This window comes from Loxodonta africana, chromosome 4 (genome assembly GCF_030014295.1).
Source record: "Loxodonta africana isolate mLoxAfr1 chromosome 4, mLoxAfr1.hap2, whole genome shotgun sequence".
Lineage (NCBI taxonomy): Eukaryota > Metazoa > Chordata > Mammalia > Proboscidea > Elephantidae > Loxodonta > Loxodonta africana.
The window spans coordinates 23,440,979-23,455,574 of record NC_087345.1 but is presented as its reverse complement, the minus strand read 5'-3'; the positions used below and the strand labels follow the sequence as shown (position 1 = coordinate 23,455,574).

At 44.1% G+C, this 14,596-nt stretch overlaps 1 protein-coding gene across 3 annotated transcripts in view; it reads left to right on the top strand.

The window, feature by feature from the left end:
* The window catches only part of RFX4 (regulatory factor X4), a 165,712-nt gene that overhangs the window by 76,317 nt on the left and 74,799 nt on the right, over window positions 1–14,596 (top strand). The window contains exons 4-6 of one of the 3 annotated variants that reach the window (XM_064283660.1): window positions 2,863–2,924; window positions 8,015–8,228; window positions 9,672–9,749. In XM_064283660.1, the coding sequence (XP_064139730.1) occupies window positions 2,863–2,924; window positions 8,015–8,228; window positions 9,672–9,749 (354 nt within the window). Of the gene's footprint in view, window positions 1–2,862; window positions 2,925–4,811; window positions 4,916–5,349; window positions 5,813–8,014; window positions 8,229–9,671; window positions 9,750–14,596 lie in introns of those variants that run through there. The other 2 variants (XM_023539153.2, XM_003405309.4) reach the window with 2 other exon arrangements.

The following is a 14,596-nucleotide window of genomic DNA, read 5'->3' as shown; positions in this document are numbered from 1 at the left end:
AATGGCTGCTAACATAGTATTAAGTGTACGTACTATCATTTATTTAGCCAGTTCCACACATTGGACGTTTACATTGTTTCCAATTTTTGCTCTCATTAGTAGCCCTGCACACAGCTTTTTCTTAGTTTTAGTTTATTTCCTTGGAGTTAATACATCAAAAAATATGAACGTTTTGTGGTTCTTGATATATATTGTCAGAATGTCTGGGGGAAGGGTTAGTAGTCATAAACAATGTCAACCTCAATCTGTGCATACTCTAGTTTTACCACATCCTTGACAGTACTGAATATTATCGTTTTTTAAAATGTCTGCTAATGTCAAAGGATTAAACGTGGTACCTTATTTGTTGTGCCCATCTGCACAGGAGAAATTTCCCAGATCTGAATGTCAGGAAGAAATCTCTGCTCTTCATAAATGGGAATGCTTTTATCTTATGGATACTGGGACTCTAGTAACTCGTTGTATTATCTTCTTTGCTTGGATGGGTAGGAAGTTTAGAACCCAAACCATAACCCACTTTTAACCCGTGTGCAGAATCTCCTGGCTCCAGCTTTCCACTTCCCTTATTTACCCTCTATCTCTATTGGCATACCTATATCCTTTCAGTAGTGTTCCTTTGTGAACAGGTGTCTCAAATCCTGGTTCTGAAACTAGTAATGTGATGGAAGTCTGGAGGGTGAACTTGGTGGTAGGTTAATACAAACCCAGGGTGATGAGACCGCCAAAGCTTGACATGATCTTAGACTGCATAACAGGGCAGAATGTTTACAGAGCACTGTCCCTGGCCCCTGGGTCAGACCCTACCTTAAATATTGCATTTAACTTGAGACATGATGATTTAAGAGGCACATAGACAAAGTGAGAAGCCCAGGTTCTGAGGGACGTAGAGACTGTCTTACAGGAGTTAAGGTTAAAGGAATTGGGGATGTGTTATCTGCAAAAGTGACAGCCTTAAAGAATGTCACAAAATGATTTTGTGATGTTATCCCATTAGCTTCTCTCACCATTTGTGTGAGGAATTAATCTTACTTCACCCATTTTCAGATGAGGAAATGCTGCCCCAACCATTCCCCACACTGGAGACGGTCAGCTTCCTAAAGTACAGAAATGGTCAGTCTTTATGCTACCCACCTCGGCTTCTTAACTTCTCTCTAATTTGTCCATTTGTTTCCATCCCACTGATGCCATTTGAGTTGAGGCCACCATCACCTGTCCTTCAAGATTACAACACAACTCACTAAGTCTCCAGACTTCAGAGGAAAAAACTGAGGCACGGAGAGGTTCAATAGAAATCAATCCAAGTTCAAACAGCTAACAGGGTCACAGTACATGTTTGTTGAATGAGTGAGTAAATCAATCGATAAGAGTATTGGTGTGGATGGATCGAGAGAAACCCACCCCACCTCTAGAGAAAACACTCAAGATTCAAGCTCTACCAGTGGGAAATCAACCACGGCATTGCTTGTCATGAAGGCCTGCATGCGAGGACCGCCCTCTGACCATGCTTGCTTGCTCCATGCTGCACTAGAAGGGGAAGGGGTCGGGAAGAATTTGGTCGGACATAAGGGAAAAGCCCCTGGAAATAAAGGCATGAGGCATCAGGACAATCACTGGTAATGATGGCAAAGATTTATTGAGTACTTACTAAGTGCCAGGCACTGCTTTGAATTGTTTATAGGCATTAACTTTGTTACATTGTCACGAGAATTCTCTAAGGAGGGTCTCTTATCATTCCCATTTTATAAATGAGAAGACTGAGTCACTTGAAGGTCAAATCACTTGTCCAAGGGTACCCAACTAACAAATGGTGAGCTTGGCTCTAATCCAGGTAGTCCAGCTCTAAAATCCTTGCGCATACCCCTAAGGACAGTCCCTCTCCACAAACACTATCTCTGTATTTTGTTCTCACATTGAGAGATGGCCCCTCTATTTATGTTCCTTGCAAATCCATGTGATTGTCCTGGGCAACAACAGTTACTATCACCTATTCTATAGATGGTAAAGGATACCCTCTAGGGCTGGAATCTGGCTTCAGTCCTTCATTCAGCAAATATGGATTGAGCTCTTAGCATGTGCTAAGCCCTGTTCTCAGTCCCTCCTCTCACGGAGCTTACATTCAAGTGAGAGGAGACACACAGTAAACTGTATAGAAGCAAAGACGATCACTTCCGATAGTGCTAAGAAGTCATAAAACAGCCAGGTGATGGCATGTGATTGCTTGTGCTACTCTGGATTGGCTGCTCAGAGAAGGCCTCTGACCAGAGGGACACTGACCAGAGGCCCTAATATGTTAAGTGGAGGAGCCAGTCTTGTGGAGAACTGGATTAAATGGGATTCCAGACAGTGGGAACTACAGCGCAAAGGCCCTGGGTAGGGAGCAGATCTGGTGTGTTTCAGAAATAGAAAAAAAAAGCCAGTGTGACTGTGATCTGGTGGAAGGTGAGAGTCATGGGGGAGGAAGGCCAGGAGATAAGCACAGACCGGGCTACAGAGGCTAAGTATGGGTTTTGGTTCCACGTGAGATGGAAGCCGTTGGAGGGTTTTAACGAGAGGACTGCCAAGAGGACTGTCCTGGGTCAGCTGGTGTCTCCCTGGTGTCCCGTGTGGCTATGCTGTGAGCAGGAGGGGGCAAAGCATAGAGGGGCCAAGTGAGACCCCTCAGGATCCAGAGCTCCACACTCATCTAGGCGCTGCCTCCTCAACACCAGGTGTCTTCTCCGGGGTCCAGATGGCCTCCTGACAAGCTATTTCGATCAAGGACATATGTTTTCCTCCCTTCTTTAATTGTTGCTGTTTGTAAAACTCAGTGACTGTACTCCCAGCTGTTCCCGGTGGGTAACTGATTCTTGTGTTGACTTGCAGATCATACGGCAGCAGTTTCCTCAGTTAACCACCAGAAGACTCGGGACACGAGGACAGTCAAAGTAAGCACTATACAGTCATTCCACCCCAGCCCTTCCTCCGGAGCTCTGCTGGCAGGCCTGGTGTGCTGACTGTGCTAGGAGGGAGCACAGAGGCCTACAACAGCCAGCCCCTGTCTCCCAGGGCAGCTAAGATAGAGGGTATCTCCCAGGGGCCACCTGGCCCAGCTGCTTTAAGGAATGTAGTGTTGTGCCATTCTGCCTTTAAGCTTTTCGTAAAATAGTCTTGGACATCATTTAAAGGAGCATCTTGAAGCTTCTTGGACAATTTCCCAGTTACTTAGCTCTTTTGCTTAGCAAACTATCTGCTCTGATAGTCTCCAGACAGCCAGAAAAGCGACCTGTACTAGTCTCTGATGAGAGAGGGGCAGAAAGGTCTGGCTATATCATGATGCCCCATTGTTTCCTATTCATCAATTCCGTCAACCAACCAGCCAAGGTTTGCTTCACACCTTCTGTGTGTTAGATACACGGTGCCGGGTGCCCTCATGGAGCATACGTCTTGGTGGGAAAGACAAACAATAAAAGTGTAAGCAAAAAACGATAATCAGATTGCAACAGGAGATAAAGAGGGTGGCAGTAGAGAATAAGGAGTCTCTATGTGGTGCAAACAGTTAATGCACTCAGATGCTAACTGAAAGGTTGGAGGTTTGAGTTTACCCAGAAGCACCTTGGAAGAAAGGCCTGGCAGTCTGCTTCCAAAAGGTCACAGCTGTTGAAAACCCTATGGAGAATTAAGTCTATTCGGACACACATGGGTTCACCATTGGTCAGGATCAACTCAATGGCAATTGGTTATTTGGAGTAGAGAATAACAAAAGGGGATTGGCCTAGTTTAGGAAGAATAGCCAAGGAGGGTCTTTAAGGAGGTGACATCTAAGCTAAGACCTGAGAGGGGAGAAGGATGTTTATGGATGCTGGTCTCCTAGGTGTGAGTCAGTGGCAAGAGAATCTCTGACTACACTGCCCAGGTGTCGTTAAAATCTGGAGTTATGAGACTTGCCCCTAAGAGTGTTTCAGAAACTGTTGGGTGTTAATAGGTATTCCATGAAAAAAGGTTGGTGGCCATATGAGTTCGATAAGCACTGAGTTAAACAGGTTTCTTTACCGCAAGACTTCTTAGGAACTTTATTACGCTAGTGTACATGGTGACTCCACTAAACAAAGAAATGGTTGCCTTAGAGTCGACCCTGACTCGGGGCGACCCCTTGTGTGTCAGGTTAGAACTGTGCGCCATAGAGTTTTCAGCGACTGATTTTTGGAAGTAGGGCACCAGGTCTTTCTTCTGAGGCACTCCATGTGGACTTGAACCGATAATAACCTTTCAGTTAGCAGCCGAGCAAGTTAACCGTTTGTGCCACCCAGGAACTCCCGGTGACTCCACTAGAGGGGGCTTTATCATGTGGCATTTCTCAAACATTTTGGCCATGTTTAGCAGTAATAATGACCTGTTAAATACCGAAACCTTTTTTTTTTTTAATAACCATGCAGGGCTTATAGCGCTTGCCTCTAAGTGTGTTTCAAAAGCACGTCCAGTACTATCACCTTGAGCAACAACTTCCCACTGCCCTCACCCCACGTCCCCCTCATCCCTGGGCAGCACACTCCCCTCCTCCCAGGGTGGGTTTCACTTTGGAGCCAAGTTTGATGAAGAAAGAAGATAATCAAACTAGGGAAAACCCTTTTTGGTAAAGTTCTGAAAATAACACAGCTGACTTTTTTGTGTGTGACTCAGAAGGTCTGGAGGGAGATTTCCAAAAAGACTTGCAGAAAATTTTTGAACAAGGGACATCTAGGAATAAATCCCTAATAACTTCCCAAGGTGATTTCCCTGAAGAACAAACCTTGTTTATAATGAGAAGCTCTGGTATTTGTTTTAAAATGAGGTTTCAGCCTTGGTAAGACTGTGGAGCACAAAAATCAGATTCTCCCTCCCTTGCTTGTGAGCACAGGGCTGGGCGCGCAGGGGGCACTTCGAAGCTTGGGAGTGACAGGTGAGTGGAGGCATAGATGTTGACGAAATAGAAAAGAATTCCTTTTCTCCAGCTCATGGTCTTTGAGGAGTCACTGGCTCTAATATAATGCATTGTTGCCCATTTCTAAGATAGAAGAATAAAAATGGTAAAGATAGAACAGAAAGTTTTCCCGTCCAACATAAACTTGGAGAAGGTTTTCTTCTGTCTACATTTAAGAGCCTGTGGTTTTTTTTTTTTTCTCTTTAGCCTAGAGGCTGGTAAGTTGGACAGCATCTTCTTTAAAAATTCTGTGTAATCAGTTTAATTGTATCCTTTCCATAAGAATCTTCTAAAGGTAACACTTTCAACTAATAAAAAGGCAATAAGAAGAAACTCTAGTCTCCATCATGTGATCCAGCCTTATAAAGAGAAACTCGCTTAGAAAATTTACATTGACAGAGAAATTTTAGCAGAGAGGGGGCAGCTGGTCAAGGCTGTTGACATGCCCTACTAGACAGAAATAGAAAGAGTGAAAAGCGATCAAAGTAATAGCTTCACTTTAGTTGCCAATTTCAGCAACATATACTCTCTGGATAATCAAGAAATGGTCTGGTTCAACTAATAAAATGATTATCACTTAAGAAGTTATAAAGTCAGGCTTTTTAAAGTTAGGGAGGCAGGTCCTAACTGCCTTCCCATCTGGAGCACTTTTACTGGAGCCCCCAGGTCCAGTCCCGCCCCCTCTGCCAAAGGCAGTTATGACAGTTGGAAATAGAAGGCACAGAAGGCAGATAGCAGCTCAACACAAAGAAGAACTCTCTGATAACTCTACGGACTTAAAATGAACTGGGCTGCCTTCGGAGGGTCTGAGTTCTTCATCCCAGGAGGAATTCAAATGGAGGCTCCATGTCCGCTAAGCAGAAATTTCACAGAATGGTATCAGGAGTGAAAGGGGGCAGGGAGTGGGAAGGTTTTATGCGGTTGTTTCTTCCCACCCTATGAACCATTCCCGTAACTCAAATGCTTTCTTGTGTGTCTTATTTCATTAATATCACCGTATCTCCATGGGAGAGAAAAGTAGTTAATATTTGTGCAGTGTTTCTGAAAGTGACGCCCATGAGTTATTTACATGAGCGATTGTAATTTAGTGATTGTAAAAATCCACTCTAGACCTCTGGCGTGGCTTTTTTGGAGGTGGGGCACAGGAGTCTGTATTTTAATATGTTTTGTAGACATTAGTAAAGTTTGAGAATCACTGGATTTGTGGTTAAAGGCACTTATTAGAGGTTCAAATCCTGCCTCTACTAAGCGGGTGATCTTGGGTGTGTTATTGAAATTCTCTGGGTCTTAGTTTCCTCGGCTGTAAAATGGGGAAAATATTTAATTCCGGTCTTACAGGGATTTTGAGGTTAAATAAGATACTATATGTCAAGTGTTTAGTACCGGGTTAGCTGCTGTTATCCAGCTAGTAGATAATGACAGTATCGCCAACAACTGGGGCTCAGTAGAGCTAGGAGTGTAACTCAGGTGCTTAACCCAGCAGACTGGTAGAGTTCACACAGATGTGCACCAGGATATCTGTAGCACTTGTTTAAAAGCTGTTTCCTGGGCTCTTTTCCCAGATGTACTGAATCAATGGGTCTGGGAAGGGGCCTAGGGATCTGCATTTTTATTAGCCTCCATAAGTGACTCTGACGAACATCAAAGTTTATAATGCCGCCCGTGCAGGGTTCTCTCTTACTACAGCAATAGCGGCCTTGTAGTCAAACAGACTTGTGTTCAAGAAGTCTTTCTTTCCCTAAACAGCTATATGACCTTGAGCAAATTACTTAAGCCTTCTTGCCTCCATTTTCTCATCTGCAGAAAGACTGTTGTTGTCGTTCGCTGCCATTGAGTTGTCAGACTCATGGTGACCTCCCCTACCCCCTGCCCCCGCACAAGAGAACGAAACACTGCCCAGTCCTGCGCCATTGCCATGATCAGTTGCAGATCGGACCTTTGTGATCCGCAGGGTTTTCATTGGCTGATTTTCAGAAGTCAGTTGCCAGGCCCTTCTTCCTAGTTTGTCTTAATCTGGGAGCTCCACTGAAACCTGTTCAGCGTAATAGCAACACCCAGACTGACAGATTGGTGGTGGCTGCGTATGAGGTGCGTTGGCTACAAATGAAACCCAGGTTCTCCACATAGAAAGCAAGAATTCCCTCTGAACTGAACCACCAATTCCCTCTTAGAAAGATTGTAATAATGCTCGTAGAGTTAAGGAGCACCAGTGGCACAGTGGTTAAGTGCTGGGCTGCTAACTGAAAGGTTGGCTGTTCAAATCCACCAGCCGCTCCGAGGCAGAAAAATGTGGCAATCTGTTTCTGTAAAGATTACAGCCTTGGAAACCTTATGGGACAGTTCTACCCTGTCCTATAGGGTCTCTGTGAGTTGCAACCGACTGAACAGCAATGGGCAATGGGTTCATAGGGTTATTTTCCAAATTAATGCATGTAAAACCCTTCTCAAAGTGTTTGGCAGAGAGTAAGTCCTCAATAGATTGTAGCTAGAAACCAAACAAAATGCAGCTTCCATCTCTCGTTAATCTTAATTGAAAACATTTCCATTATGAAGCTCATTCTGAGTTAGCAAAAGGCTCTGGTCTGTGTTTTACATTTAGTATCAGCTGAAGCACTAAATTAATCTTAAAAAAAAATGCAGCCTTTGAGACTACTGCTTGTTCATGAAGAATATCTAGGCCTCATGGATTTTTGTTGGTGCTGCAGTTAGAGTCATAAATCCATCCTTCTGCTTGGGGCATCAGAGAGGGGGAGACACTCAAGTGCTATGCCCCTGGGATCATATTTGGCCAGAAATAAGACACAAAGTATAAGTGGGAAATTTTTCATCCCTCTTTCTGCTTTGCAAAGTATTTGACTTAACATTTTCTGTAGGAGGCAATTTTGGTTATTTTTACCTGCCTGATTGATGGCTGGAAACATGGAGCTTTGGTTTAATTCTAGATTTCAGAGAAGTCGAGCCTTGCAGGAGAGTTAACTCTTCTGGCCCCAGCCATCCTTGGCCTTGGGCACCGGACTCAGGAACCCCCACTTGATAACGGTGCGTGACGGTCTCTTTCTTTCTCTTTTTGTGGCCCAGGTACCATTACTATGGCATTGCCGTGAAAGAGAGCTCCCAATATTATGATGTGATGTATTCCAAGAAAGGAGCCGCCTGGGTGAGCGAGACAGGGAAGAAAGAAGTAAGCAAGCAGACAGTGGCATATTCACCCCGGTCCAAACTTGGAACGTTGCTGCCAGAGTTCCCAAATGTCAAAGATCTAAATCTGCCAGCCAGTCTGCCCGAGGAGAAGGTAACCATGCTTGAAGTGATGACGGTGGAGGGGTGGGTGGTCTCTCTCTGCACACGCACTCACTCACGCTCTCTCTCTTCCTCCCTCCCTCCCTCTCTCGCTTTCATTACAAAACAGTGAGTTTGAAATATAAAGACAAAATCTGAATAAAGTATGGACTTTAGTTAATATTCATGTATCAGTACTGGTTCCTTAGTTTTGACAAATGTACCACACTAATCTAATGTAAGATGTTAGTGATGGGGTGACTGGATGTGGGGTATATGAGAACTCCCTGGACTATCTTTGCAACTTTTCTATAAATCAAAAAGTATTTTAAAATTAAACTTTTTTTCTTTCTCTCATATATGTACATATATGTGATATATATGCATATATATATATATATGTGATGTTGTACTGTCTCATTTCATGAGAGAAGAAGCCCTCTCCTTTGGATTGCTTCTCCACAGGATAAAATTCATTTTTGTATGTGCTGCAGGGGGTGTGGTGACATCATAGTCCCACAGAAAAAGAAGATTTTATAGGTACAGCAGATCTAGTAGTTTTGGCTGTAGGGTATTTGGAGGAACGGATCAGAAAAACAAGTGTGGGAAAGTCTCCCCTGGGGCATCACATCTCTGATGCACCTGTCTGGATGCAGCCCAGTGCTCCAACAGGCGCTGAGCCTCTAACATATCCCACAGGAGCTGGGGTGCAGTAGCGATGGGACAGGAGTCCCGCTCTCAAGAAGCTCACAGTCAAGTGGGGGACACAGGTGTTTGTATAAGCAAACCAAGTATATACAATACACACGTCTGTGTCCTGAATCAAGAGAATGAACTCGAAGCTGTAAAGGGTGCTTTAAACGTAAGACCTAGATTAGTCTTTATTTTACCCAATTTTTTCCCCCAATAAACACACAAACAAATTTCCTGCACCATGACTTTAAAATCCTTGGATAAATGCAACTAGAGATGAAATTCTTTTGCTAAGCAGATTCCAGAAAATTTCCACACATCTTTTTGTGACTTTGGCAGAAGCAACTCTTCTTATAAATACACATTGGGTTTTAACTTTCCAGTATCTTAGCCGATGAGAAGAATTGAGTTCAGTAAACTCTCCTGAACACGTACTACATGCCAGGCACTGTGGAAGGTGCCGGATACACTAGCATGAGTAATAGGCAGCTTTTCTTTTCCGGGGGCCACAGTATCGGGAGGTGGAGAATGGGGGCAGAGAGGGAAACTGGTGCTTTCAGTGCCCTAGCGTTGGTTAGTGCTCCGTGAGAGAAACACTCAAGCGATGTGGGAGCGCAGAGGAGGGCACCAAGGGTGAGAGAAGAGGGTCAGGTGAATTCCGTCCCCTCAACAGGGAATAAATGACTTGAAAATGGAAGTCCCAAGGGCAGCAGTAATGTGTATTAATACACGCCTTTACTGTCAACCTCTCCATCCCCCACAGGTTTCCACCTTTATTATGATGTACAGAACACACTGTCAGAGAATACTGGACACTGTAATCAGAGCCAACTTTGACGAGGTAGGTCAACAAGTGTTAGCTATAAATGATGTTTATTAAAATACTGTAACAACACTAGCTTGTATCTCATGAGTCCCTGCTGGGCCCCAGGCTCTGCGGAAGCCCTGTGTGCACATTACTCAGCTCACTGAATCCTCAGTGATCTCAGGAAGCCGGTACTATCATTATCGCCATTTTACGGATCTTATATTTTAATAGAAATTGGCACGGCCTTTTCCTTGGTCAAACTGGTGAACCCCATCCTGCCCAACTGGCATACTAGGAAGACAATTTTGCCAGGGCATAATTACACCCCAAATTATAGACTCAGAGAAACTAAAGACAAGTTTTCTTACATTTTAGATTTAATCTTTTCCTGAGGCTCATCCATTTCAGTACATTTGCTGCTGGTTACCCTCCATTCTAAAGGTCTGGCCTACACTTCCATCAAATCCTAGCAGTAGGGCCATCTTTGAATACAAAGAAAAAAAAAAAAGACGTTCATTCTAGTTTCATTTTTAAGTATTATGGTCAAAGAATGGAGAGGGGGAAAGGAGAAAGGATGGAAGCCTCTGTTACATAATCAGAGACAATAAAATCCTCTTGTCTAAAATGCCATCCAAAAAAGCCTTCCAGAGGCATGGCAAGAAGCCACACATTTTACCCCATAAACCAGAGGCTTTTCTGTTGGAAAAAAAAACAAAACACCTTTCAGGCTAAAATACCCTGGGCTGGGATGTGGACACTCACTCTGAGGGAAGATAATGCAGGCTCTGAAAGGGCTGTAAAACCAGTAGTTGTTGGTGGAAAAGATCCCAGCGACTCCCTGGACTGGGACGTTACTGAAGGTGGAGAGGTAAAACACGATATAAGTTACAAAATGCTCTTCTCGCCCATATTCTTCTGTCTTTGCACCACTTTGTCTCATAGCAGCGAACATTTATTGAGCACCTGTTGTGTTGTGGTTTGCTGTTGAGTCAATTCCAAGTCACGGCAACCCCGCTGTGTTAATTGCTTTCCTTGTGTTAGCTTGCTTACTGTTCCCCCAGTAACCCTGTGTGGTAGGTGGTTGTATGAGAGCTGCCGCTGGGCTCGTAGACACAGCTCCAGAAGAGATAGCATCGTGTTGGCAGAGATACTATTCTTCCACTTCTTGACTGTTACACATTAGATTGCTAAAACGTCCTTCATAATCTCCTAAATTTCCTGAACCACCCTTCTAGTAAATATTTTTAAGAAGTTAAAATCACCTCTTTCTCGCATAACACTGGTTAGGCTATGTGTTACATTCCAAAGGTGAGTGAAATCAAGGCAAATAATAATTCGTGACTGGTTAAGACAACACTAGCCACTGTAACAAATAAGCCTTCAAATCTTAACACATTAAGAGTTTATTTCTCACTTATGTCACAATCAAATCAGTGTGCTCTTGGTTGGAAGGCTAGTTGCTGGAGTGGTTCAGGGACTCCCGCTCCTTCCACCTTGTAGCTATACCCTTCTCTAGAGCCTTGGAGTCCTCTTTGTTCAACTGATGGCTGGGGAAAAGGATTCCAGGGAAGGCACCCCCTTCTTAACCTTGTCAGCCCTCCAAAAATACTCATCACGTTCTCCCATACCCCATTGGCAACAGCTGGTCCCAATGGGGCTGAGCAGTATGGTCCCTCATGGGGCAGCTGCTCTACACTATAGCTTACACTCCTACAGAAGTGAGGTGGCTTAGATCTCTGGTGACAGCTGTCCCTCTCTGCCATATCGACTAACAGCAAAACTATTGACCCATCCTCCTTACTCAAAACTCACTCTCATCATCTCATTTCCCTTACTTCCAACACTTTTTGGGTGCCCAATGGTGCCAGATACTGCTCTGAGCCCCAGGAATAAGGAAGAAGAAAAGGGCATACAAACCGGCAATTAGCATGCAAAATATATGGTGAGAAGTCCGGAAACCTTCAACGAAAAGAGTGCTCCTATGGGAAAAAATGCCAAACTTGGAGACCCAGGCTTGGATTTAAGACAGTTCCTCATCCTACAAATGAAAGACAAAAATACCATTTCTGCCCATCTAAGTCACAGTATTACTAGAAGGATGAGATGAGACAATGCCTGCTAGAAGCTCCCTGTGCACTATAAAAGACCATACAAATGCTTACTCTTGCTCTTATCAGATATACCAACCAGAGAGGTTAAGAGACTTGCCCAAGGTCAGATAGTTGGTTAGAACCAAAGTTATGACTAGATCTTTCCTCACTGGACACCTCTAGTCCCATGTTCTTTCTATCCCCCTGGCAGGGATATTTGGTGGCTGTTTCTAAGATGGTTAATCAAGATGTGGTTCATTCTAACTAACCATGAAAAAATGCAGGGAGGATATTTTACACTGATGAGCTTTGTGGCTTTCTCCTACAGCTGAGAAAAGTCATCGATAATGCGTGGTGGGTGCGTCTGGTACACCCTGACTTTATAGTTTGTTTCAAATCTTCAAGATCTTGAATATCTGTTGAGGCTACAACTTACGCTAGTCTCCCAATCTGAAATTATCTTGTTTGCTTGCTCATTGTTTGTCTCCTGTCACTGCAGTGTAAGCCTTTGAGGGCAGGGATCTTGTCTGTTTTGTTCATTAGGGTATCCTTACCAGCCATACTCTTAGGCACTCAGTAAAATAGTTGGTGAGTGGGTGGATGGATGGATGGATATTAAAACACTACTGACTTGTAACAGTGTCAGGTAGATACAAAGAGTTCAAGTCTGTACATAGAGAACTCCCTGCAAAGTCCTCTCCAGACTACATTAGACAAACAGCTGTAAGGTCAGATAGTCTGAATCCCAGGTCTGTCATTCACTAGCCTGTGACCTTGGGAAAGGTACTTCATCTTTCCGAGCCTCAGTTTCTTTCACTGCAAAATGGAGATAATAATTATACCTCATAATAAAACCTCATAGTAAAGCTGTGACGATTACATGAAATTGTATATGTGATGTATCGGTTTTATATTAAGAACATAATAAATGGTAGCTATTTTTACGGAGGTCCTTCTGATAGTGTAGCAATTAAATACCTCTGGTTGGAAATCATCAGATGTGTTTCCATAAGATTCCAGTATACTAGGAATGAATTAAACATGGACATGGGAAAGAAAAAAGAGAAGTTGCTGAGGAGATCTCAAGAAGCTCATCTGATGCTTCAGAACTTCATTGAGCCCAGAGAAAAAGGGCTGAGAGTTCAGGGGATTGAAACCGATAACCCCAAAAACTTATTTTAAGAAATCGTTTGCAATCATTTACCTCCGATTCTTTCCCCACTTGTGCTTGAAGGAGTAAAGAGAACTTACTGTCTTGTCTAATAACAAGTTTCCATTTGTTAAATGCCTACACGATGCCAGGCATTTTACATAAGTTATTTTATTTCTGACAATAGTTAGGCATCATTATCTCTACTTTATAAAAGCTGATAACTCTCAGATTTACATACTTAGTCCTGGGCTCCCGATTCATTTGTCTCGACATCTAACTTAACATGGCCAAATCAGAACTCTTAATTTCCTGTCCTAAATCTGTCATTCCCAAGTCTTAAGTTGCCACCACCTAACTGCTCAAGCCACAAACCTTGAGTCTTCTCTTGCCCTCATCCTCCATATTTAGTCCACTGGGATGTCCAGTTGACTCTACCTCCTAAGCACAGCATCTGTCCACTTCACAAGCGTGAGGGGCAGGAATCACCTGCACATCTAACCTCCAAGTCTCCACTCTTCATCTTCATGCTACTCTCCCTTCTTCCTCTTCTTTCTTGCCCCCAGGAGGGAACAGGTGCCACTGGCCATTAAGCCAGGAAAAAAAAAATTTGCCACTGAAATTCATAGCAACCCTATAGGACAGAGTAGAACCGCTCCGTAGGGTTTCCAAGGCTGTAATCTTTATAGAAGCAGACTGCCACATCTTTCTCCTGTGGAGCAGCTGGTGGGTTCGGACCACCAACCTTTCAGTTAGCAGCCGAGTGCTTAACCACCATGCCATCAAGGCTCCTTATTGGATATTACCGAAAACCAAACCGGTTGCCATCAAGTCGATTCAGACTCGTAGTGACCCTATAGGACAGAGTAGAACTAACTGCCCCATAGGGTTTCTAAGGAGCAGCTGATAAATTCAAACTGCCGACCTTCTGATTAGCAGCCTTGCTCTTAACCACTGCACCACCAGAGCTCGTATTGACATTAAACCTAAAAACCAAGTGCCGTCGATTTAAGTGCTCTAAAATGCAAAGGGTAGGTCAAAACTGATCATGCACCCTCTGAAAAGGCTGCTCCAGAGACAGGGGACTGATCAGGGCTCCCTGTGCAGCCTGAACAGACTTGAAACAGACAGGCGCCTGCTAAAGTCACCAGTTTTCCACAGATTTGTTTTAACCTACACAGCAGCTAATCTTTTCCAGACTTTGTGCCAGAAATTAACTGCTTGTGTAAAAGAGGAGTAGGACTGCATGCAAGGAGAACTAAGGAAGGCAAATGAGTTCCGAATCTACCAAATCTTAGGAATCTACTGGGCAGGGCTTCTTACTCAGAGCTGAAAGGGCAGACAGGGAGAACCAGGGCCTGACCTGAGGCTTATGCCCAGGGATGGGCGAGGAGGGTCCTCTGGAGGGCAGGCATGTTGTCCAAGAGATATAGCCATCTGCAGGGCCAAGCTGGGCCATGAGTCTGCTGCCAGGTGTCCCAATGACAGCACAGGTGCCTTGACAGGTGTCTTGACAGGTGCCTTGACAGGTGGGCAGAGCTACAATGGGGATCCTGGCTGAGCGACTCTCAGAAACTTAGGCAAGAGTGACTCAAATGCTTAGGGCGGTACGCTGATTTCTAGTAGTGGTAGTGCCTCTA